General features: G+C 37.6%; 2 protein-coding genes and 1 pseudogene across 2 annotated transcripts; all 3 read left to right on the top strand.

Annotated features, from left to right (window-relative positions):
* The first annotated feature begins 1,501 nt into the window (after positions 1–1,501).
* On the top strand, positions 1,502–3,797 carry LOC114527741 (annotated as a pseudogene).
* A 5,890-nt stretch (positions 3,798–9,687) lies between these two features.
* Positions 9,688–10,350, top strand: LOC114527740. Its single transcript, XM_028549435.1, has one exon. The coding sequence runs from the start codon at positions 9,703–9,705 to the stop codon at positions 10,348–10,350; it is 648 nt and encodes a 215-aa protein (XP_028405236.1). The 5' UTR covers positions 9,688–9,702.
* Positions 10,351–16,522: 6,172 nt separating this feature from the next.
* On the top strand, positions 16,523–17,293 carry LOC114527739. Its single transcript, XM_028549434.1, has one exon. It carries the CDS (start codon positions 16,523–16,525, stop codon positions 17,291–17,293), a length of 771 nt encoding a protein of 256 aa, XP_028405235.1.
* The last annotated feature ends 9,616 nt before the right edge of the window (positions 17,294–26,909 follow it).

The following is a 26,909-nucleotide window of genomic DNA, read 5'->3' as shown; positions in this document are numbered from 1 at the left end:
CAAGCCCATAGACATCACCCAGCTTACTCACAATGGCAATGAGATCATCAAATGACTGGCTTCCTTCAGCTGAAAAGTAGTCAAGTCCTTGAAGAGAGGTACGAGTTGATGCAGAACAAACAGTCAGTATTCTGCACAAGGTACTCTTGCTCAAAGGGGAACTGAATCTGGTCTCAATACAATAACTCAAGTACTGCATAATGATTTGCTCTGGGATGGAATTACGAATCACATTTGGAATCACTATTTCTGTGTTGGTCAGTTTCAATGTTTTTTCACCAAACACGCCGGGCTGACGTACCCGAAATTAGCGCCACCATGGTGGGCGGAGCTTTGCCCCAATATGGCCGCATGTTATTTTTGGCGATAAGTACTGTCATTTGATATGAATATTTAATAACCTTGTGTCAGCAGCCACCTTTCCGGCCCCCCAAAACTGTTATCATTTAGCGCTTTTTTTCAGCTTTCGTTTGATATTTTGTTTGTGTCGTATAAACTCTACACGATGGAACAGTTTCAAGTTTTAAATTGTATTGTTGCGAATCAGTTCTGTTATGATTTTAATATCAATCAAACAAATAAACTTTAAATAATAGTAAAACGAAAGATAAATTACAACAAACGTTCTTGTAAGCATGGCAAAATCCCACGAATAAGTTCGAACCGTTCACTTCCGGTTATTTAAACAATAGACCTAGGAATGTCATGTTATCTCTATAACCTATCTATATAACCTATATAACAAGTTCCATACTTATTATGAGCGTACGCTGGGTTACGACGGGAATATCTTTAGCTTTTAGACGTTTCGAGCTTTTCCAAGACCATGGATACCTCGTCAAGGTACCGAAGTTTTTTTCCCAATGGGTTTAACTGTTGAATGTTGTGCCACTTTATTGGAATTTTGTACCGCGTGAATGGTTGCTTTAACCAGACTTGTAAACCATGGCTAAATGGGCAGAAAAGGTAGACAAAGGCACAGGAGCGACAAAGCCATTGCTCGTGATAAGTTTCCAGTTGGCTTGTTGTCTCAGCAACGACATCTCCTCAATGAGGAATACCTTAGCCAGTCGAAGGTTTTGAAAGAAAAGAGAAAGGAATTGAAGGCTCTTAAACAGAAAGTGAGTTTTGAAATAACTGTCAGTATACTTTATTCATCAATGTTTAGAATAATCAATATAAATGGTTTGCTGGCACCACATGCATGTTTATATAAGAACATAACTGTAATCAAAACATTTTGCTATTTGAAGGTTGACCATGGTCTAAATGAAATCATGGAGCTGAAATCTGATATTACCACCCATGTATGCCCTCTTAGCAGTGGAAAAATAAAAAAAAGAGGAAATTACATCCCACTCAAGTTAAGGAAATGGACTCAGAACAATATGAAGTACCAACAGCTTCTCGATCAGGTCAAAGAAGGACCAAGGAAACCATTGATGTTTGTAATAGTATTCATGGGGGAAGTGCAGATGATAAACATCCTTCCTTGGATGGCATGTGGGTAACATTAGTGAAGGTGGCTACTCCAGCATCATTATCACACTACATAAAAACATCAAAGAAGATGATGAAGAAAATTGTTCCTAATGTGGTAAACAACAGTGTCAAATCCTTTGAAAACAGTTTAGAAAACAAGGTCCGCAGCATTAATGTTCTGTACTCAACTAAGCTGTTGAGCAAAGAGCAGTACAAAAACATTCGCCTAGGACTGGCGACAAAGCAGCGTTCCAAGAACAAAGCCAGACCTGCTTTAACATTTATACCTCAATGTAAATTACTAAAACTGCTTCCATATGACAAGTTAATTACATACGTGAAGTCCATAGACATTGGGAATTTGAAAGATTTAAAGGAATATTTTTGTGCTGATCTGTGTGATGATTTGAAAGTTGATGGAGTGTACCCGAGAGCTAGAGGGGTTCTTGAAAGAGCTTGCCAATATGTACATTAAGATTGATCAACAGCTGGGGGGAAAGTCTACATTCATGCACTTCGGCAGTGAGCCATACCATTTCAGAGTAGCCATTGGTGCTGATGGTGCACCATTTGGCAAAGATAATGAAGCAACTGCATGGTTGATTTCCTTCCTAAATGTTGGTGCTCAGATTGCAAGTGAGAGAGAATGCTTTTTAATAGCAGGGGCTAATTGTAGTGAGACCCATATTTCAATGGAACGGTATTGCGAAAATTTGATGAACGAAATTGACAACATCGAAGGTAAAAACTACCATCTATCGGTTGACTGTGGTGATAATATTTAAGATTTTCAAGTAAAATTCACGTTCGAGTTGGTTCCATCAGACATGAAGTGGGCTTCATTTTTCAGTGGCGAGCTTCCAAATTCTGCATTTTATTTTTCGCCATTCGGAAATGTCAACGATGATAACAAAAATGTTGTCAATGGATCTCTTGGTAAATATGAAGCTTCCACTTGGCAGCCATGGGATTATAACAAGAGGTATGTAATGATTGTTGTTGTTGGAATGATGGTTTAATATTTTATAGTTGACTTTAATCACTTTGATGTGCTGCAGGTGATAAATTACTTAGTAAATAATGAGGTAAATTTGTACATAAATCACATAAATTAATTGAACAGTTGATTTGAACTACTTGAAGCTTTCTACCCTCGAATAATACAAACTAACTCTAGTATCAACCTCGGTCAACGGTCACGGTATATAACCCTCACATATCCAATAACATTGAACTGAATAGGTACTCCTTTATTAGGTTAAAAGTAGCTGAGAATGTCCAGAAGAAGAAGGATGAGTTGAGTAAGAAGAATTATGCTGAATCAACAAAGAAAAAAGACTTTAGAATTCATGAGAGATCAACATTCCAGGCAGGAATATAAGCCACTCCTTGGGACGTTAGTCGATAAATTGTTTGCTGAGCCATTGCATAACGCAAACAATGCATGGCAACAAATAAATGAGCTAATATTACAACATGCTATTGCAAAAAGTGTTATTCCCAAAGCATGCACTAGTGTGGCAGATTTACCTGATTGCCCTTTCTCAAAATACCTGTCAACACTTAAGCAAATCAAAGCTACCCGGTTGTATAAGAAAGTCAAGAAATGGTTCGAACAGGGCAGAAATTCCCCTTTTAGCTACCGTTTTACTGGCAAAGAAACAAAAATATTATGCCATAAGTTCATGTTGTTATTAACAGCTGTTAGCAACAACCAAGACTGCGCACTTGATAAGATGCGTATAGCTGTATTAGCATTTGTCGCTTTACAACTTAGAAAAGCAACAAGTAGGTTTAGTCGAGTGCTAATTAGTGAAAGTGTTTTGTTTGAGCTTAAAGAATGTTGCTGGAAGTATTTCAATGCATATTCCCTGTTGTTGGGTAAGGTAACCCCAACTGTGTGGACTGTAGGTTACGCAGTGCCATATCATGCCACGCTGTTGTTTAGGAGTCTCGGGTTAGGACTTGGCATAAACACTATGCAGGGGCGTGAAGCCAAACACATTCGTATTTCAGATTATGCAGAGTACTCGACTCATAAAACCAGATGGGAACATATATTGAGGCATGACTTTGTTTTTAATGTATGGCTGAGGAATCATAGTCCTCTGAAGTCATTGTACAAAAAATGCAAGGATGTCTATGAGCCCCCTGAAATTAACGAGCCTGGTTTTTGCAACTGTGGTTTGGCAATTGACCCCAACCTTAATGCTGAGAGCTGTTACATATGTTCATCTGATATATACAAGCATGTAGAAGCAACAGCAGAACATGGGGAACTTGATCAAAACATTACAGATTTGTTAAACAGATAAAGTCATATAAATATATTCTTGGAATACATTAGCTTACCAACTTTTCTACATTCACAAATCTGCTTCAGACTGTTGTTACATTGTTAAATATTAAACATGTCAAGTTATAACTTACACTTAATTTGCATCAAATGGTATTGTGTTAATGCATGTTTATTGATTATCTAAATGAGTTATAATCAGAACGTTTCTAATAAAAACCAAACAAATAAACTAATGGCCTGGTCTCATTTTACCGACTACCTCCGGTACATAGCCACATACAGTTTCCATCCCTCTTATCCCTCTAATGTGTATTGTGGTACTCCAAATCTGTTAAAGTTCCCATATCTTCCAGTTATTGTCAACACTTCGCAGGTCTTGGAGTACTGAAGTGTCACAAGATGATTTTCATTTGCTATCATCTTGCTGTAGGAACCATCTTTTTCCAACTTTTATTAATATTTCATCTTCATTTAATGATCTCTTGTATTTGTTGGCCAAAGTGGAGAACAGGCATCTTATTTTATCCAGTTCTGTTATTTGTAATTTCTCTACATTTTTGGTGTTTTTGACTACACGGCCACCGCATCTCTCAAGCTGAACGACACGCTTTAAGCAATTAAACATTTCCAAAGGCAAGTTCCATGTTAGTCGTATAGTCCATGGCCTTGACCCTGAGGGCTTCCTCTTCATTCTTCTGATTAAAAATTTCTGCAACAGAAGAACTACTGGTGATACCATACGGGAAGGCTGCACCAAGTCGTATTTGTACGCTTGATCATCCGGTAATGTATGCTTTTTAATTACCGCTCTGGTGAGCTGAAGCAGATCACCAGTTATGCTTCTTGCAAGACGCTTATTTGCGGAATTAGCGATATATTCGTTCGTCAGTTCGTGCATTTTTACCAAAAGTTCGGCCGCCATTTTGGAATTTTAATGATGTTCCTGTGAGTTTCCGCTGCATTCCAATGCGGGCGCAATAACTTCGAAATGGCGCAATTTGATGGCAGCCCAGCCCGGCGTGAAAAGGTAAATTTTGTACAACCCTTGAACTTGTAATAAATGCCAAGAAATGGTGGAGCTTCTCTGCTGGCACTTTAATCCTGCTACTTTTTTCCAAAGGGATGTCAGCACCTCTTCCATGTAGTAGCAAATGATGCCTTGACATGTTATAACGATAGCGTGTTATATCTGGAATCCACCGTTGGATGCTTTTGAAACTGACCTTGTCCGCAAAGATTGATAGAATTTGTCTTCGAGTACTCCAATGACCAGCATTCTCATAACATGTTGCCAATGCTTCTAGTAGAATGCTATCAGTACTTTCATCTTCATATAGTTGAGGTTCTTTGATGGCATTAAACAATGTCTCAGCTTTGTTGGGAGCTAGTTCATTAAGAGCAGCAAAGACGACTTGCTTGGCTTTCCTTGCATAGTGTCTTTGTTTGCGTGCTGAAGCTTCACTCTACTGCTTTGTCATTGATGTACAAATTGGGCTAATGTCTCTGGTGATAAGAAATTAATTTAGCTTATCCCTTGGAGTGGATTGCAAATTCAGCTGTTCAGAACTGCTTATTGTCATGTCAATTGCTTCAGTCATACCAGGTGTAAATGGGGTTGGTGGTACACTGATTGGTGTCAAAGGTTCCTCACTAATAGAAACATCAGGAGCATCATCCTACAGAAAAAAAAATTATTTGCAATTTGAGATTGAACCATAGACTATGGACAAGCATCTGGACAAACTGGTATGAAAGTTGAAATTACATCAGCTGAAGCAGCACTCTTTGAATGTGTGACCTAATTACAGCTGAGCACATAATAGATAATAATTTTCATACATTGCTACACCACTGCAGACAACTGTAATTGTCATGTACCTGTATGGATGCTGCCAGGAGCTGCATTTCTAAAGTAGCCACATCATTTGTTGTGAGCGCTTTTACTTTGTCTTGACATGATCTGCATATCCTGGATAAAAGAAAGAAAGAACATATTTGTGTATACAGAATGACTGTTCTGAATATTACTTAACTGAAGTATACTGTTTCACTATAACCGCAGTCAATAACTCACCAGTCCCAGCCTGAAGAAACACACCCGTCTCTTGAAGAATGGCTTGTGAGTTTCTTTTACTGAGGCCTCTGTCGCCCTTTGGCCAATTCTGCGTAACATTTTTTCCGTGGTTCAATAGCACAGCTGGGACTCTGCATCTGCTTGAACCTCTTGTCCATCCAATGCCAAGTTTCCCACGATGCAGAGGACAAATTGTCATACCTACTGCGGAATCTGGCGTTTGAAAGATTCCTGCCCGACATAATATTAGTTCCACTTCGGTTTGTGGACCAGAAAATGAAAATGCGTCGCACATAGACATTTGCCCAATGATTCATTTACATCACCTGAAAGGTCCTTCTTTTAACATTTAATCAACAGAGTTCGAAAAGATTTGTAGACATAGCACACCAGCTACAGGACGTTTTGTATGACCCACTTTTATCGCTACCAAATATATGCATCGAATGAAAAATTATTTAAATATTATTGAGTGATACGATAAACCAAGAATTTGGCCAAATTGAAGCCATGAAGCTATTTGATATGAAAAAGGAGTTAATCTTAACGTGGGATGCTTAATTTGTCAAAAATAAACCACCAAAGTGTGTCTATAAAATGACCTGTATGGCCGCCATTTTGTGCAGCCCCCGTTATTTTGCTCATTTCGCCCTAATGCAACAATATTTGGTCAAACTAGCTATGACACGTTTCTTAGGATACATTACCCCTTCAAACTTGTAAGCATGAGCGAAATCGATTTTTGAGTGTTTGCTGCCTCTTGTTTGATTTTTACAGACATCTACTCTTAATTTTTATATCAGTAGACTAATCATTAGTCAATAGATACTAGTCTGTTTGAATGAAAATTATCCAACAAGGATGCATTATACAGTGGCACACATGTTAGCACATAAACAACAATATTATAGGTTTTTCATATAAATTATTATTTCATATTTCTTTGCCAGTTCCAAGTATATATTTAGATTTATTATTAATTTAACTGTATTGATTTTATAGGGACACTGATAGAAAAGATGTGGATGATGAAGAAATCATACAATGTTTTGATAATGAAGATGACAACGCTGACAGTGACCATGAACCCATAGCTGAATCAGTGCCTGACGTTATTTCACCAAGTCCTGATGAAAACGTTGGTTTAAGTTATGGACCACATCCTAAGTTTAGTCGAGGTGATGAAATGTATAACTTTGAAAGAGAATTCAAGATGGTAACTGAAAAGAAATTTATTTGCTCTTTGAATCTGCTGTTAAATGTATTTGCCCAATGCTGTCAGACACCTGGTTGTGCCAATGTTCCAAACATAAGCTATCATTTTGTGGGAACAATAGATCCTATAGATACAAAATGGCGGACGGGTGTGCTTTGACCCTGTCTACAAATATTTGTCTTATTCTTAGTATTTTTTTGATTTTTAACAACTCAAACTATACTGCTATCTGGCAAAGCACTATTTTTACAGATAGTGATGTATATTATGTATCACAATCGAATACTAGAGTTGAGATAGCTGGTATCTCTGCACGAAATAAACAGCCGAGTGGTGGACATGTTCTAAACGGTTTTGAAAAAGGCTATGTGCTTTGCAAATTAATACAACGTGGGTCTCTCGCTTTAGTATTAATAGCTCTTTCTGGTGATGTTGAAGAAAATCTTGGTTTCACAGGATTGGACAATATAAGAAGCACACGAGGACTAAAGATAGCCCATCTAAACGTTTGGAGTCTTCGGCATAAATCTGACTCGTTACGTATGGAAGGATTGGATAACAATACGATTGACATACTTACGTTATCTGAAACTTGGTTAGACGAATCCATACAAGATTATGAAATATCATTGCCTGGATTTGTATGTGTTAGAAAGGATAGAACTGGTGTAAAGACAGGTTATGGCGGAGTGGCTATTTTTGTTCCAGTTGGATTGCCTTTTCGTGTTCGATATGATATCAATGTTGGCCAAAGTGAATGTCTATGGATTGAACTTACACGGGCGAAGTGCAAACCTACAATAATTTGTTGTGCCTACAGAGCTCCGGATAAAAACTTTGATGATTTTATTTCGGACTTACATAGCTGTATGCCTGCTTTGGACTTGGAAAAATCTGATTTGGTGTTTTTGGGTGATCTTAATGTAAACATGCTATCGAATTCTAAAACCCGGTCAAGTGATAAAGAAAAGCTTTTCAATTTTATGCACATGATGGACTTAACTCAATTGATAAAGGAGCCTACTCGAGTAACGGACACTGTTCGGTCATTAATTGATGTAATTCTTGTTAATAATGGGCATCGCATTGTTGACTCCGGTGTCGTTCCGATTTCGCTAAGTGACCATTCTTTGATCTTTTGTGTATTGAAAGCTGGTGTTCCCAAAGCTAAGCCAAGAACAATGGAGTATCGCTCTTACAAGCACTTCGATGCCAATTCATTTAATAGGGACCTTAACAACGTTCCTTGGAATATTGTTGACGACGAAGAAAACATTGATGACGCTGTACACACCTGGAATTGCCTATTTTCTGAGATTGCAGATGAGCATGCACCGATAAAAAAACGTCGTGTGAAGGGAATATCGTCACCATGGATGAATACGAAAATTAGTGAAGCGATGCGAGACCGTGACTACCATCACCGGAAAGCAATTAAAACTAACCTGATCAGTCACTGGGAAATGTATAGAAAACTTAGGAATTACGTCACTCGTGAAATCAAAGCTGCTAAATCAAAACATTATTGTAGCGTAATTGAAGAAGCGAAAGGTGATTCGAAAAAAGTTTGGAAGGCGGTAAATGAAGCTGCTGGTCGTGGTGTTATAACCTCAAGTCCACAATGTATTATTTCAAATGGTGTTCAGCACTTTACGTCAAGGACCATTGCCTCAACTTTGAATTCGTATTTTGTGTCGATTGGGAAAATTCTCGCTGAAAAAATAACACCCACTAATATCTCAAATGAGATTGACACAGATTTGCCAGGAACTTCATTTCATTTGGATGAACTCGATAAATTAACGGTGCTACAACAACTACTCTCCCTAAAAACTAACAAAGCTATTGGCTTAGACAAGATTAGTGCTAGATTATTGAAATGTGCTGCTTACTCAATATCTCCCTCCATCACTAAACTGTTAAATCGGTCAATCCGATCTAACAGGTTTCCTGAAATATGGAAATGTTCGAAAGTTTCAGCTCTGTTTAAATCAGGAGAAAGGAGTGATCCTACAAATTATCGGCCAATTTCAATATTGCCCACTCTCAGTAAAATCTTGGAAAGAGCTGTACATCTACAGCTGTATGAATATTTGAATTCAAACAAACTACTTTCCAATACACAATTTGGTTTTAGGCAAAAACATTCTACAGTAACCGCCTTATCTAACTTCACAGACGAAATCTTACATAATATGGAAAAGGGGAAGTTTTGTGGTACTGTATTTTTGGACTTACGTAAGGCGTTTGATACTGTGAACCATGGTTTATTGCTTAACAAATTATCAAAGCTTGGTGTAACTCCATCTACTCAGCAGTGGTTTCAGTCAGTATCTCAGCAACAGAAAGCAACGAACTGTCGATGACAATGAAGTGTCGGATGCTCTCCCAATCACCGTTGGCGTCCCCCAGGGCAGTATTTTGGGTCCATTGTTATTTACTATTTATATCAATGATTTGCCAACCACGGTTATTAACTCCAAAATGCTGCTTTATGCTGATGACGCGGTAATTTACTGTCATAATTCAAACATTCAGGAGCTGGAAAAGGAACTGAATGAAGATCTTTTAATTATTGCCAAATGGTTGAATGATAATAAGTTGACTTTAAACCTTGAAAAAACCGAATGTATGCTAATTGGTAGCAGTCGCAAGCTTGCAGGAAACATTCGGACGCTGTCAGTATCTATTTCTAATTATGGAATTAGTAATGTAAATAGTTTTAAGTATTTAAGGGTGTTTTTAAGCAATGATCTTACATGGTCAAAGCATATAGATTACTTAACGTCCAAGATTAATCAAAGGCTTGGGCTTTTAAGAAGAATTAAGTATCTTTTACCTTTTAAAGCACGAGTTCTATTTTATAATGGCTTAGTTCTCCCTCTGTTTGATTATGCAGATGTTGTATGGGGAGATAAAAATAATATTACGCTTATGAATAAGCTGCAGACACTGCAAAATAAGGCTGCTAAAATCATTTTGGATAAACCACTATATTCATCTGCCTCAGAAGCACTTGGCAAGTTAAATTGGATTACACTAAAGCAAAGAAGATTTTACCATAGATGTCTATTTGTCTATAAGTGCGTAAATGGTTACATATATCATTCTATGGATTTATTAACAGCAGGAGATGTGCATGGTTACAACACGAGAAATAAGGATAAAATCAGACTACCCCATGTTACACGTAATTGGGGTAAGCAGAGAATGTGCTATCAAGCTGTGAACGATTGGAACAGTCTCGAAATAGATATCAGAACTTCGTTAACTTTTTAAACATAAATTGCTGAATAGTTTGTAGTTTTTAGCATAAATTCTATTGTCATAATTTTAAATATAACCTAGGTTTGCATGCGATTTAATAATTAACTCAGGTCCTTTTTGAAAATCATCTTGTATGAAAAAGTTTCCTGAATAAATATTATTATTATTATTAACAACTCTGGTTGTCAATTGCTTGTGGAAGTGCTTGATAAACAACATGTTGGCTTAGTTTCAACTAATATGGAAAGAGAGGGAGTGAGGCGATCTTTGAACAAACTGCAAGAGCATTTACATGTTGTTGAGTTTGTTGACAGATGCTTCATCTTCTATCAAGAAGTTATTAGGTGAGCAAATATCATAATAGACCATACCCATGACGTTTCTTGGCATAATTTAACTACTAAGACCAGAATGCTTTGCTAGTATCTAAATCCAGAAAATACTGGCAAAGCATTCTGGTCTTTGTAGTTAAATTATGCCATGAAACATCATAATGGGTATGGTCTATTGTTCATTAATCCATTGATTGGCAATGCTGGCTAACACAAGGGACTTACTACAGTATGTCCAATGTCAGATGAGTTTACTTTTCACAAGAGGAGCATTGCAGCTTGCATTAATGTATTGTCTTGTTCGTCACTCGAAATACTAAATCTTGCGTTGTGTCAATTAGTACGACGATAACGAGATCTTAAGAATGCGTAGGTTCTTTCGATAAAATCATAGACAATCTACACCACAAGCTCAAAGACAAGTGAATCCGAACTATATACAAGAGTACCCTTACCCCCAGTGCGAGTGTAATTCAATCATTTCGTAATCATGTGCGATATAGTGTAATTAAGAGTAAGTGTGTCAATATACTGTCAATTCATGACATCCTCCGGGGGGCGCAAGAGTATGTATGCTCAATGTTTCAATTTCTCCTTTGCCTGTTGTGCTTTTGCTCGTACAGGTCTACTTGACTCTCCACCGGTAACGTCATGTGGTTGTGGATTTGTTGAGGGATTCTTTTCATCGAGATCTTTGTCGACGGTGGTCTGTGTCTCTTCTGTTGCTGTGGAGTTCGATCTAACTTCGAGTGGGTAGAGTTTGGTGATTGGTCTGTTGGTACGACCAGTGCTCGTCTTAATATTTGCTGCTCGTACTAGTCCATCTCCTCCTTTGATCAAACTTTCTACTACAGCGAGTCTCCAGTTAATGCGTTTTGTGTCATCGTGTACTTGAACTACATCACCAACATGTATCTCAGTTGTATTGTTTCCAGTTGTTCTGTGGAACTTGCGTAGGCTCGTCAAGTATTCCTGGCCTCAACGTTTCCAAAAGTGTTGGATTAGGTGGGATCTAAGTTTTCCTTGAGTGTCGCTGGGTTTGGGTTCATAGGTAGGGTCATCAATCTTGTCCTCTTTGCAGAGTAGGTAGGGTAATGTGGTGATTCTCCGACCATAGAGTAGATGTGATGGTGTTAATGGTCCTTCGTCGTTGAGTTCTGATGACACATGTGTTAGAGGGCGATCATTGAGGATTGCTTCCGTTTCGGTGGAAATCGTTTGGAGTTCTTTTAAGCTGACATTCGCTTTTCCGAGGACCCTTTTCAACGAGTTTTTCGTCAGACCAATTAAGCGGTAGCGGTTTGTGTACCTTTAGTACCTTCTCTTTGGGTGCGTTGACTTTCTTCAAGGCTTTGACGAAACGAAGTACCCAAGCTGTGGTGCGTAGTAGGTGCTGGAGGTCACTGAATTTGGTAGGGGTGATAATCTGCTTGATGTTGGTAGGTGAACATTTTGTTGACTTGGGCGTGTCAGGGTTGTAGGAGGGGCTTCGTTCGTATCTTGATCTTCGTATCTTGATCTTTTCTTGGCTAAAAATACGCCGTTACGTATCTGCACAACCAGTTACATTACATAACTGTCACAATTTTTTCTCTTTTAAGTTACAAAAGGCCTATTTAGTTGCTGTGCACAGACTATAATATATAATCGTCTCAGGCAAAAAATTTGCAAGGTATACATGCATGCATTCCCAGGAGATCAATCGATAGAATACATAAGGTAAAATGCACCCCAAATAACAATAACAACAAATTAACAAGATGTAATGACAAATGACCACTTAAGACAGTCCTGGCATTCCATAGTAAAACAACAAAGTGTATGAAATTTCCTGACTTTATTATCAAATCTCAATGAACAAAACATGATGAACAAAACAAATCAATAAACAATATCAAGACCGATATTAGCTACATATAGGTAATGTCATGGTTATGATACCTTGGCTAATTAGCTAAAATTGGCTAAAAATTTTTTGCTTCACGAACTTGGTAACCACGAATGTTTCTTTGATGAACAAAACCGACAAATCATACTAATATTCAATAATGTCAAACAATATCGATAGCGTTAAGTACCTAACAGTAATGTCATGGTTTATATGATGTCATGCGAATTATCATTTATGAATAGGCCAGAATGTTTTGTTTATGACTTCACAAATTTGTTAACCACGAGAGTTTCTTTCTTATATTGAATTTCGACACCAGTTGAAGTTAGAAGGGTTTCCTCGATTACACGCTTGTTAAAAATGTTCTCTCGACTGATTATAATTTCAAGAGCTTCTTGAAAAGCAGTGATAGTTGTGGTTGATTCACCTTCGTCATTCTCTACAACAAATATAGCGAGGACGTTTTTACCACATTTACTCGACCTCATTGTGTGCCCACATTTGTCGCAATGACAGATCGGACCAGGATCAAGTTGAACAATTTTTCTTTTACAATTAGCACAAGCAAGATAGATGTTAACACTGTTGATTGACAGTATTTGTTCAATGGGTGTACTCACGACAACATTTTCTTCAGGCATTGTCACTAGACTTTCTTCAATTAAATTTAGTGAACTGTCAGTTAAAGGATATACTTTACTTTGTTTGCCCAAAGATATTTTTTTCTTTCCATTCCAAACGCGAACTGTTGCCGACATGAATGAATAAGCATGTCCATCTTCAATTGATGCAATGTGAGGATCCCAGATATCTACGCAAATCGAAGCGTTGCCGTCGACCAATACTCTAGAAACAACTTGCAAATTATCGTTGACTTTTTCTCTTCGAGATATTTGAACCAACTTTCCCTTAACATTAACTCTATCGTATTCCAAACAATTGTTCAGAATGTTTTGTATATTGATAATTTTTTCATTACCTGCTTTGAGTTTCGCGTATTGAAATTCATACTCACTCTTGTCAGGACTCAATATTTTTGTGGCACCATTTATGATAATTTTTTTTCCATCTTTAGTGTGAGTAAATCTGTCCAGCTTGATTGGGGTGCGAGTTTCCTTACTCGCCTTTAATAGATGCCGTTTAGGGGGAGAGTACAAAAGTCCTTCTAGGGGAGGTTTGTAACTTAAAAGTCGAGTAATCCATAGTATTTCTCTTATTCCTCATGGGTGAAGAAAGTTCATGGACATACCCAATCTCAGAAGACTGCATAGGTATAACTGTAGACGTAGAAGGGCCAACTCCAGAGCCAGACGATTCCTTATCAAAATCAAGTTTCCTTGTTCAACTGGTTTTCATGTAAGACCAACACGTGAACAACATCAATCATAAACAAACGTAATAGCTATTTTAAGAACTCAAATCTCAAATCGTAAGCAGATACACGCCATGTTAGTAGAAATAATTGAATTACTGTATAGACATGTTTAAAGTTAAAAGTCGAGGAGAGATTCGCAAATCTAGTGCTTTACACAGTCCCTTGCCTAGCCAGAGAGCTTTGTGCAATCAGAGAAAAACGTTAGAAGATAACAAGTGTGTTTCGCAACCGGACCGTGATCACGGGTCCAACACCAACAGTCCAAGGGTGAAAAATCGTGATCTTGAAATATCATGTCAATTTCAGATTACAGTAGAAAGTTACAGTAGATTGCTATTTATATAAATCTTTGATGATTTCCGTCAATTATAAGGGAATATTACCTTGCGTGAAATGTGATATCCGAAAACTATTGACATCGCAAATATATTCCTTGTTTATTTGCCGTGATGTCGAATTAAATCCTGGCCCTACAACCGAAATGTCAATTTTAACATTGAGGCTAGCAGGAATAGGGCGCCACCTTGTGAATATACAAGGTGATGGATATTGTTTTTTTCACAGTATTAGCCACCAGTTATATGGAACAGAAGCTTATCATGCCCAAATAAGAGACCGCGCTGTTCAACATTTAGTTAACTACCCAGAATATTTCATAGAAAGCAACATTGAACAATCTTGGTTTCAATATTTACAAAATATGTCCAGACTTGGGACTTGGGCTGATAATATAGTTATACAGGCAGTTGCCAATTCGTTCAGTTAAGAATTAGTATCATCGAGAGTGCGTTAAATTTTGCTGAGTCTACTATAGTAACACCAATCAACTCGAATGTCAGCAATCTGCGAGATGTTTATATTGGGCATCTTAATGAGATTCATTATGTATCAACTGAACCTCCACGACAAAACCTTTATTTTACGCAATCGCAAAAAAATAGAATTCAACCTCACCACGAATTCGAAAATAAAAAGCTGATTTTAAATTTCGGGAATTCTACCTCTAATGCAGTCAAATGCGAAAGCTCTGATAAATCTACAAGAAGAAAGGAATATATGAAAGAGTACATGAAGAAAAAAAGAAAAAATACAGAATTGAAAAAGAAGAATGAAAAAAAAAGAGGTAATTATAAAACGAAGCAAAAAAATCCAGAAAAAATCAGAGAATCTCGATGAAAGTCTAATGAACGTTACCGAAAGTCACATCTTGAAAAAATTAAGAGTATTAATAAAAAATTAAATTTTCTGCACAAAGATTCCATTAGAAAAGATTATTCGTTGTACAGGCAAAAAAACGCGGAAAAATGTAAACAGCAATCAAAGCAAGCAGCGGCCACATACAGATTAAAAAATCCTGATAAGATAAAATTGACTCAACGAAACAAATACTTAAAAAGAAAAATAGCTCACTTGTGTGATAGGAATAAAAAATCCAACTTTGAAACAAACAAACGTAAGGCAACTGAAACCACTAAGGATCATACTTCTCAATTTAGTAGAAATAGCAATCAGGTCCATCAAACTAATGTATCGCTATGTATCAAACAGTTCCATTAAAAACATTAGTGTAGGTCCTGAATATGTTTGCACATGTTGTGATCAGTTGTGGTATAAATGTTCTGTTAAGAAATGCAATCGTACCTTGTATCCATTGTGTCCTAAAGAAATTTTGAATTTAAGCTTACGTGGAGTAAAAAGCGTCAATGATACTGAATGGATGTGCTCAACCTGTCACTCTAATCTTCAATCTGGTAGAATGCCAAGTTGTGCAAAAGCCAATAAAATGTGTTTCCCTGAATTACCTGAACCCCTAAAGAATCTTAATCCTTTGGAGGAAAGACTTATTTCTCCAAGAATACCTTTTATGCAAGTGAGAGAACTACCTAGTGGAGGTCAGCTGAGTATTCATGGTAATGTAGTGAATGTTCCTTCTGATGTCATCAATTCAACTGTTAACATCTTACCTAGAACAATGAATGAATCAGCCACAATACCAATCAAATTGAAACGTCGCTTAAGTTACAAACACGACTATCAATTTCAGAATGTGAGACCATCTAAAGTGTTAGAAGCAGCAAAATTCTTGGTAGAATCAAGTGAAATATTTCAAAACGAGGGAATTCAAATTGCGCAAAATTATCATGAAATCACTCTGAACTCTGATAAGGAATGGTCAGAATTTCTGCAAAAATCGACCTTGGAAACATCAAAACAATTACCAAATGATTTGAACCTCGACAATAACGATGAAAATATGGAAGGCACAGCAACAAAGAATGACAATGATACTGATGATGAATGGTGCGAGGAGACTGAAAAACCATCAGGTGTTATGGATACATTGCTACAACAGCCTGACATGTCTCAAGATGCTGATAAAATCATAAGTTTTGCACCTGGGGAAGGAAATAGACCAATTGGGGTCTTTATGGATAAGGACGCTGAGTATTTGTCATTTCCAACCATCTATTGTGGTAAACGGCGAGCTGACAATAGTGAAAGAAAAGTACCTGTCCATTATAGTACCATTTGTAAATGGGAATTACGAAGCAAGAATACATTAAAATGTTTGAATTGACTCAGGTGATGAGACAAAAGGAAGATAAAGCTTTTGCTGAGATTCTCAATCGTGTAAGAGAAGGCAAACATACTGATGACGATATGAATATTTTAAAACAACGAGTGCTGAAGCTGAGCCCTCATCATCGTGACTATCCAATGATAGCTACTCACTTATTCAGCACTAACATGTCTGTGGATGAACACAATGATGAAATATTCAAGAAATCAACGAATGAAAAAGTGCAAATCAAAGCGATCGATATTGTGCTCGGTGATTTATCGGACGAACTCAAAGAAAGATTAAAAAAGCAAATCCCAAATGATCCAACCAAAACAATGGGTTTATATTCAGTATGTCGAGTTCTCAATGAAGCTAAATACGATCTTACGACGAATGTTTCAGTAACTGATGGTATGACGAATGGTGCAGAGTGTGTTATAAAAAAGATCGACTATCGAGTTATTGGTTCATCGAGACCAAGTATTATCTGGGTTCAGTTTTTAGAGGAACATATTGCAAAGAAATACCGCGCAGAGTTCGCTTATCTTTACAATGAGAACATTGAAAGAACTTGGACTCCAATTTTAGAAGTAACAAGACAGTTTAGAAAACACAAAGTACAAGTTATTCGAAGACAATTTCCTTTGAGACCTTCTGCTGCCAAAACAATTCATCGATGTCAGGGTGACACATTACGTGAAGCAGTTGTTGACCTTCCATCACAAAAGAGAGAACATATGCATTACGTAGCTCTAAGCAGACTCAGAAGCATCAGTGATTTGCATATTTCTTAATCTGAATGAAAATAAAATTTCTGTGAGCAAAAAAATCCAAGAAGAAATGGATAGATTAAGAGAAGAAGCTTTACTTGAAAGCCACATTCCATTTCTTTATAGAGACTCCAGTGGGGCTTTTAAAATATTATTTCATAATGTAAGATATTTACATCTTCACCATGCTGATGTTGCAAATGATTTCAATGTGAAAGCAGCTGATGTCAATATTTTTGTAGAGACAGCATTATGCACTAACGATAATGATGAAACATACTCCATTCCAAACTTCCAACTTTTCCGAAATGACGTTAATTTGGGAAACAGAGCTCCTTACGGAACAGCCATGTATGTGGAAAAAATGTTGATATCCTAGCCAAACCAAACCGATGCAATCACAATGATGTTGAAATCACTTTGTTGAAAGTAAACCAACCACTTGCCAACTTACACATTGTTGGAATTTATCGCTCGAAGTCTAAGGTCACAATTACAAGGTTTCTCGATGCTTTGAAACACCTGCTTGAGAATAAAATCGGCGATACAAATGTCCCACTTATTATTCTTAGTGACTTTAACTTTAATTTACTAGAAAATTCATCGAAGAGAAATGGGATTTATAAGTACCTCACTGAAGAAAGAAAATGTGTTCAAGTTGTAGCTGGATTCACTACAGACTACAAAACACAAATCGACCACATTTATACTAACCTAACACAGCGAGTTGTACTTAGTGGAATTTTAGAATCCTATTACAGTGACCATAAACCTGTCTTTATAACCATTAAGTGATGCCATACAGTTTCTTTAGCAATAGACTTAAACGATAGACCTACAGTAGCATTGGCATAACAGAGTTTACACTCAGTTAAAACATCCCTCCACAGCTAGTCATTGACCCCTCTACTTTTCAGGGGTATTTAAAATTCCTCTTTTGCGACTGATTGCAACATAATTTCTCATTAGCAATGAAGACGCTTTTATCTTTTTGTAAGGTAAGTTTCTAAATTTTCATTTTATTCAATAGCATTAAGTACGAGTGTGTCTTTTTCAGCCTAATGAAACATTTCCATTTTTCTTTAGGTCAATAATCACGATGCAAAGTCACGAAAAGGTTCACAGTAATATTACTTTGTTCTTGTCCTTGTTTGCTATCAATATTTCCTTTAAATTATACATAATATTCTTATAGATATGTAGCGCCCTGTCACCGAATAACTTGGCGCATATTATTGGTTTCCGGACGGCGCGCAAGGAACTTTTAATAACAATATTTGTATAATTCTTTTAGGATGTAACCTCGCCTAGATTATAAGTTTATAACTCTGTTAGGAAATAGACTCGCCTAGTTTAATCTTTACGCCGCAAATATTATTTACCTTATATTTGCTCTTGGCAGCAACACTTATACACACAACAACAACACAATTAGCTTAACACTAATCCTAATTGCTTTTCCGCCTCGCCTTTACTAACGATAGTATAAAATAACTTGTAACATTTGTGTAAGCATACAGTCTCGCTTTACGCTCTCAAGAGAACATCTCTTCAAACTATTGATTGTATTGACGAATTTCTAGGTGAAATAAATTATATGATATCGAAATTACATTAGGGTCCTGAGTATTTTATATCAATTCGCACGGCAACAAGTCACATACAGATACTCACGCTAAAGATACTTGAAATCCATGATGTTAACTTTCTAGTTAGATTTCATTAGATTTTAGCTCAGTAGTTCTTTCTTCGTTTTATTTCTCTCGCAATTTATTTCCCTTCAATTATATAGAAATGTTCAAAAAACACTACTGAGATTATGAAGTCAAAGATAATGGATAAGGAAACCAAGAAAAATAACGGAGGCAACGTTTGAAGACGATTTCACAGTGAAAAGAACTAAATGTGAGCAAAAAACGTCTGACTTGGTTTCGTGGCATGCAACTAAAGTGCACCAAGTGAATCCTGTGGAAGGTGGAAAAGAAAAATGAAAAATGTGGAAAAGAACATCACTCACATACTGCAATTTTAAAAGTGCCTTTGCTATAGTACTGATCAATTGAAAGAGATATTCTGTACACAAGAAATGTGTAAAATGGAGAATATATACACTCTCTATTCAATTAATTTATTTTAGTTTTTCTATCAAACTGTAGCAAATATCGTATTTTTCCAATCTTAAAAACCAATGAGAAATTAGATATCATGATCATGTCCAAAGAAGTTGTACCATCATTCTCGTAAGAGTCTAATATCCCCCAGAAACTTTGCACTATCCTTGGGATCTCTGGGTTGGATTAGTAACCTTTTTGATGAAACCTCATTGTAGCTGTTCCCTAATAAGTTCATTGTAGGTTTTCAGCATCTTTGGATCCTTGGCTAGTCTCCGTACTGTGGAGCGGGCTCTTCCTCATGCTACTGCTTCGTTGGTGGGGAGGGGATCGTGGTTAGGTTTCCATGGTAGTTTTGTGCAGTATCGACCATTCTCTACTCGTATTGAGGAGTCAATGTATGTTTGAACAAACTTCTCTTCGTGTTTTGTTGTCTCGTTTGGCAGGATTCCGATAGACTCGAGGTTCCAGAATTGTTCTTAAGCTTTGTACTCGTGTTGGCTTGAAACGATGGCTTTTAAAATAGTCACATTGAGTGATGTGGTCATGGGAGTCTGTCCAGTTGTGGGTCCTGATTCGATTTCGTTGCGGATGGGCCGGGTCCTCTAACGATTTCGTCTTCAACAACGTCCCAGTAGTGGTCAGCGCCGATCAAGAGGGATATGTGGAAGTGATTGTCAGTCGTCATTGGATGTGCGAGTTTTAAACCCTTTAAGGTGTGGAAGGTTTCGAATTTCAGCGGTGATGAAACTTCTCTGTGGAACTGCAATTGTAGGGATTATCAATACTTGAATATGAATTGTTTCCCCATCTTCCGTGTTCAGATTGATTGTAGCTGCATTCACATGTTTGATGGAAGTCGAGGAGCCCCCAAAGACTAATAGGTTCAATATTTCACTTGTTACAGGCGTAAGTTCGAGCTCGTCGGCTAAATTTTGAGTGATAAAGGAACATTGAGCACCTTCGTCAAACAGGATGTGGGCAGTTGTAGTTTTGTTCTGTGTGCTTATCATATTAATGGCAGTTTTGAGGAGGGTTTGTTTCCCGTGGAGATTGTTGACTGACAAAGACGAGTGGACACGATTTGAGGGTGTATTCGAGTTCGCTTGATTTGAGGCGTGGTTGTTGGGTGGGTCATTTTGCGTGTTTTGTGTTTGTTTCTCAATGTTCGATGCGGCCTCATTCGGGGGTTGATTTTTTCCGGTATTTTTTGTCGCGTCGTTCTTTTCATTGCAAAGACTCGTGTGATGTTTCTTGTAGCACACACGACAGCGGTTTCTCGAATTGCATGCAGATACGCGGTGGGTGTTCAAACAGTTAAAACATAATTTCGCTTCGAAGACAATGTTTTTACGCGCCACGGGATTTTTTACTGTAGTGCTGCACTGTTGGGGTGGTGGGGTGGACCCGAACAAAAAACGCATACTTTCTTGTTCGTAGGACTTTTTTAGGTGCGTAAAACTGCTTTGTGTTAGCATGGTTGCCGAACTTTCCGGACGCGTTTGTTAATAACGTTGATGTTGACGGGAAGGAATTGACAGGTTTGTGTAATTGACTCAATTGGTTGAAAGAATCTGTTTCTTCGCTAGCTTCAAGTATTTGGATTTCTTTCAAAATTGATTTGCGCAATTGTTCTATTGACCATTTAGTTGAACTGTTCTCTCGAGTTAGGCTTTGTTTGATTGTGGAGGGAAGTTTACTTAGGATAATGGGGATTAGGAGGTTGCCGTAGGTGTCCTGTTGCTTTCCTAACGCCTCGAGGCCCCGAATATGATTTTCCATGCTGTTGTAAAATTGGCGCAGGGTAGACACTGAGTCTTGAAGGGCACGGTAGATCTAACAAGACTTGCATGTGCGCATTGGTTATTTTGTGGGGTTGACCAAATCTCCTTTCCGAAATATGAATACATTGTACAAAATTCAACTCTGTGAGCGGTAAACCTTCGATTGATTGCGCTGCTTCGCCTGACACTTGAGCTTTCAGGTATGTAAATTTTTTAATGTCGCTTAGGCTGGAGTTTTCATGTATAGCGACTTTGTAGGAGTCCCAAAAGGTTTGCCATTTTAGCGCGTTCCCATTAAATACTGGTAGGGCTAACTTCGGCAATCTATGACTATTTGTATTGCTATTGTGGCATTGATAAAGCGTGTTTGTTTTGTGACATAGCAGCAGCCATAGGGTTGAATAGCGAATTACTATCGGCTGCGTTCTGTTTGATAAAAAATTCAATAGCGTACCTCCTTTTTGTTAGTTCCGTAATCGTCGGCTTCGATGATCTCTGTCTCTAGGCTCTTTTTGTCTTGGGTTTGGTCTGATATAGTTTCATCCAACTTTCTTAATAGCTCAATTCATGACATGTATAAGTTGGTCTAATGCAATTTTTTATATTTCAGAAACTGAATTTAAGGATATCATACACAGCCTAGATGTTTGGCACAAGTCCAAATCCATCAAGAAGTGTGTTGCAAAGGTTAGTCAGTAATGAATCTAGCAAGGACAGAACAATATGAAGGTTGCCTATGAAAATAAACTAATGTTGTAATATGTTGTTTATAATGATTGATAAGGTAATGACTGTTCTCAGGTAATTTTCTCATTTAATTGTTCTCAGTTAATTTTCTCATTTAATTTTTCAGCTTAGCAAACCTAAGGCAAACCAAAAGCAAGTTTAAAAAAATTCTATAGAGCCAAAAAATTTCTATAATGATAAATCAAGTTTTTTAATTTTTATAAATTTGGCTTTATAGAATTTTTTTAACTGGTTCAAGTTTTCCATTTTTTTTGTAAGAAAACGTTTTATAAAATAAAAAATTGGGGTAACCGAACTTGTTTTCGAGTAAAATGCGTGAATAGGTAAAATGTCGGCCATATTGAATCGCCATTGTTACCGAAACAACGGTAATGACGTCATGCTTATGGGCAATTTCTGACTGTTAGAATGTTGGTTAATATATCTGGGAAATTTCTTTTCCTTAGCAAGAAATCTCGCGCTAAAATCTTAAAACAAAACCACAAGTTTTCAATATTTTAAAAAATTGTAGGGAGCCACCTTAAAACAGGATTGTATTATCTGATTTACAAGTATATTATCCATTTCAAATAAACCAGAATATGCAATATGGTGCCTACACCTGGGTGAAGGATAACAATTAGGTCAACAATGAAGGCAAAAATTTATAAAAAAAAATGTACATTGTACAAGTTTGAACTTACGCCACCTAAAAGACAGTTGTATATTACACAAAAAATGAATAGCCAAACAATTTCTGAATTAATTAACAAATTCCACAATGCAGTAACTGTAGGCCCACATTACGTATGCTCATCCTGTGATCAATTGTGGTATAAGCATAGTGTTTTACCAGCTGAAAGTTTTAGGTTTTAGGTTCCAATATCCAAATATAACAATGCACCTGCAAAATATTGTTAGTGTCGACAATATTGAATGGCTTTGTCAGTCATGCAATCGACATTTCAGAAAGGGTAAGGTACCTCCTTGTGCTATATCAAATCACAGTTACTGGAGGGGGGCACGTGACAAAATATGTTATTGTCCTCTTTTTATTTTGGTCAAGCGTGTTCACTGAACTCTTCCGAAAGATTTTGTATATCTTCCTTGTTTAGCTGTGTTGAATTTTTTCATTTATTTCGAGGCGTATTGTGGTTATGGGTGGGGGTAAATGCGCCTTTTTTGGCTGCCCTACTAGCAGAAAACACAATATTTTGCTATTTCGGATTCTGCGTGTGTCTGTTTCTGATAGTGATCATACGAAGCAACTCAAGCAAACAGCCCGCGAAGAATGGCTTCGTTTAATATTAAGAACTCGAGAAATGACTACAGAACTAAAGAAAAGGATTGAAGCAAACAATATTTTTGTTTGTGAACGGCATTTTAAGCCAGAATGTATCACAGCTGGTAAGCGTACTTATAGTCTATTATTTGTTTGTATGTATTTGTCCTTAGCCAATTTTAGGATAAACATGCGCTGTCATGAATATTTTATGTTCTAAATAACTTGACCTCATTTGCATATTATAGGAAAAAGAAAGACGTTGGTTACGGGCAGTGTTCCAACCGAAAATTTGCAAACAAAGAGCCACGATACCCCAAGACGAGAACGACGACAACTTGTGAAGGAAATTGATTCAACCGGTGAAACGCCGCCATCAACATCTGGTCAGAGTGCCACCGAGTCTCAGTACGCAGATATTCATGATTTCATTCGGCAGCTTGGCAAAAACAAGATCATGCCATGGCGGTTTGACAAACGTGATGAATCTGACGAGGAAATTCGGATCACACTATACGACGAAATTCACAGCGTACCCAAATTCACAGTTGTTGCTAGTCCTAACCTGGAATTTACTGTATTTTCCTTCAACTGGCCATTGCCTGATAGCCATGTCATTTATAAGGAACATAAACGTTCAGTAAAGTATTTAGACATCGCTGAACTTTTGAACTAGTTGGAAACTGATTTTGGATTGAAGAGCCTCACTTTGAAGTGACACTCTACTACCGTTCAGTTGCTTGTGACATTGTCAATAGTGATAAGTCAAAAGAAATTTAGTATCCATGTTCGAGTGCCTGTAACTCAGTCAAGAGAGCTCACAGAAAAAAAGCAAAGCCTCTGCAACACCAGCTAATCCAAAAGCTTCTCTAACTGCATGTGGACCAGAGAAGTTGCGAGCCACAGTTATTTCGACAAGACTGCAGGTTAAAGATCTTGAGGATCGCTTGCGAGAACTTCAACTGAAAATTTGAACAGCAGGGAATTGGAATAGGTGAAAGCCTGGAGAAGGATATTCTTGTAATTATGAGTGGACAAAACCTTGAAGCAACACCTCATATGAAGTTTTTTTGGCAAGAACAAATGAAATTGTTGCAAACAGCCAAGATGGGTAGAAGGTATCATCCCCTAATTATTCGTTTTGCCCTTTCCCCTCCATGGAAAATCTCCATCAGCCTATCGAGAGTTACAGGAATTGGCGCTCTTATTCTTCCCAGCGAGCGAGTTCTCAGGGACTGTAAGAATTACTTCAAGCCTAAAGCTGGAATCAGCAAAGAAAACGTGGAGAGCTTGCGTGCAAAGACCTCCTCCCTCACTTCTATTCAAAGATATGTGGCAGTTGTGATGGATGAGATGAAGATACAATCAAACCTTGTGTTTGATAAAGTCTCCGATGATCTTGTCGGCTTGACCACCTTTGACCACCAACCCCATGACCACCTTTGCCAATCTCACAGATGAAGATCCCATTGCCACCCATGCCTTAGCATTTCTTGCGAGGGGATTATGCACTGATTTAAAACATATCATTACATATTTTTTCACAGGAAATGTTACTTCATTCCAGTTAATGCCCCTCTTCTGGAGAACTGTGGCAGTTTTGGAGGTATCACTGGATCTACATGTGTGTGCTGCTGTGAATGATGGTGCTTCCTCAAACCGAAAGTTGTTCCGTTTACATTCTAATCTGGCTAAAGAAGTGGATTGTGATGTGTACAAAGTTCAAAATGTTTTTGCACCATCACGATTCATTTTCTTTTTTCCCGACTCCCCACATCTTATGAAGACAACCTGTAACTGTCTTTACACTTCTGGTTTTGGCAGCCATAGCCGCTTGATGTGGAATGATGGATAGTATTTGGTTTTCTAGCATATCACAGACCTCTTCCATAGTGACCAAAGATTTGCTCTTCATACCCTCCCTAAGTTGACCTTGGATCATATTGCACTAAACTCCTACAGCAAAATGAAGTTGGCAGTCCAGGTCCTTAGCAAGTGAGTGGCTATTGCACTACGTGAAAGTGGTAGAGATGATGTAGCAGGTACAGCTGACTTCTGTGAGATGATGAATGGATTCTTTGATTGCACAAATAAGAGGTCTCTGACTGAGCATGTGAGGAAAAAGAATTCATTCATCATGCCCTACCAATCACCAGATGATGAGCGTTTGGAATGGTTAAAAGGTTAAAGGTGTTTTCCTGCAGTACCTGGAGGGTTGGAGACAAAGCACTTTAGCAAGAGAAGGGGATTACACTGCTGATGACAGGAACCGGATGTTTCTGTCTTCCCAAACTTATGAAGGCCTGAAGATCACAGTTCACTCTTATGTCGAGATAATTAAATTTCTTCTGGGTGAGGGATTTAAATATGTTCTCACTGAGAGATTCATGCAAGATGTCTTGGAAGACTACTTTGGGCACCAAAGGGAGAAGGTCAGATGATCCAACTGTTGGTTGATATATAGTTTGGATATAATGACCTCACCATTGCAAGTTAACGAGACATTGCTCCAGTAATACGTCGTAACGTTGGAGGGCGGTATGAAAAGACCAAGTGGTACAAGGTGAGCGAGGAGCCACTTCCAAAGCGAAAAAAAAGTAGTGGACATTAACCCCTCTCTTTTAAATGTGCTCCTTACTTGAGGGAGCCCCCTTCAAAAGGTCTAAGTAAACAAGCATTCCTGGAGGAATTAATAGAGAGATTACAGTACAAATCAATAGACAAAAACTAGAATGGACAAAACATTTTTCAGGTTTTTAAGCATTAGGGCTATGGTAAAGTACTGAGCTTGGCTATAGAGCATTGTTTATGGCTAAATTAGCACCCTGGTAATTTCTTTCATACTTAGCTGATTTTTTCTTGTTGAACTGGGCCTTACTGGGGCCAGTTTTTTAAAACCCAGAAAACTTAAGCCTGGGTTTACGCAAACCTACTTTTTTATCAAGTCAAATATGGTTTTTCACTGAGAAATCTTTTCAAGTTTAGTAGTGGATACTAAGGCCTGGGGGGCATGACCATGCAGACACACAGAAATAAAAACAGCAGGTCAAAATTTAACCAATGGTAGCACTAACCAGGCTTAAACAATTGGCTCCTAAACAATTTCATCAATTTACAGTATGTACTTCATATATCAAAAAATTATCTTGAAATGAAGCTTTGTAGCCAACTAAAATTATGTTCAATATGTAGATCATGGTTATAAACAATAAGGGCAGAATGATTATTGGTTTATATTTATTAACTGTTTCATATAATTATAAAGAATGTGAACAAATAGTTTTACTAATGGTCTTCACTACGTTTCAAATTCTTTCGTAATGACTTACTCTTTGCCTGTTTTTCCTTGATTTTATATTTACTAATGTAATCCCTTGCATACGAAAATGAACGAACACGTAAATACAACTTAATTATATTTTCCAAACACAGCTTTTGTGTAGTATTTGTCTCGTCTGTCCCTGACTCCAAGACAATGTTTTCCCACAATGACTTTACGACCGGAGAGTTTAATGTTGATTCACAGATCTTTTCGGTTGGTATATTTCGTTAAACAAGTTCTCCCTCGCTGACTGTTTTACGAAAACAAATTTCGGCTTCCTCAACAATCCGCATTAGGTGATCACTTGGGGTTACGAGACCACCTCTGCTACGCTCTTGGATGAAACAGTTGTTTGTTTCCATGGACTTTAAATCCTGCAATAGTTCTTGTAGCCCATCGTCATGTTTGTTTTTAG

This window comes from Dendronephthya gigantea, unplaced genomic scaffold (assembly GCF_004324835.1).
Source record: "Dendronephthya gigantea isolate DGI-Jeju-01 unplaced genomic scaffold, DenGig_1.0 000046F, whole genome shotgun sequence".
Taxonomy (NCBI): Eukaryota; Metazoa; Cnidaria; class Anthozoa; order Malacalcyonacea; family Nephtheidae; genus Dendronephthya; species Dendronephthya gigantea.
This window is presented reverse-complemented; position numbering and strand designations above follow the sequence as displayed.

Bases quoted from the DNA above. Each gene is read 5' to 3' on its own strand.
- LOC114527740 (XM_028549435.1), top strand. From the start codon at position 9,703: ATGCTAATTGGTAGCAGTCGCAAGCTTGCAGGAAACATTCGGACGCTG.
- LOC114527739 (XM_028549434.1), top strand. From the start codon at position 16,523: ATGAGACAAAAGGAAGATAAAGCTTTTGCTGAGATTCTCAATCGTGTA.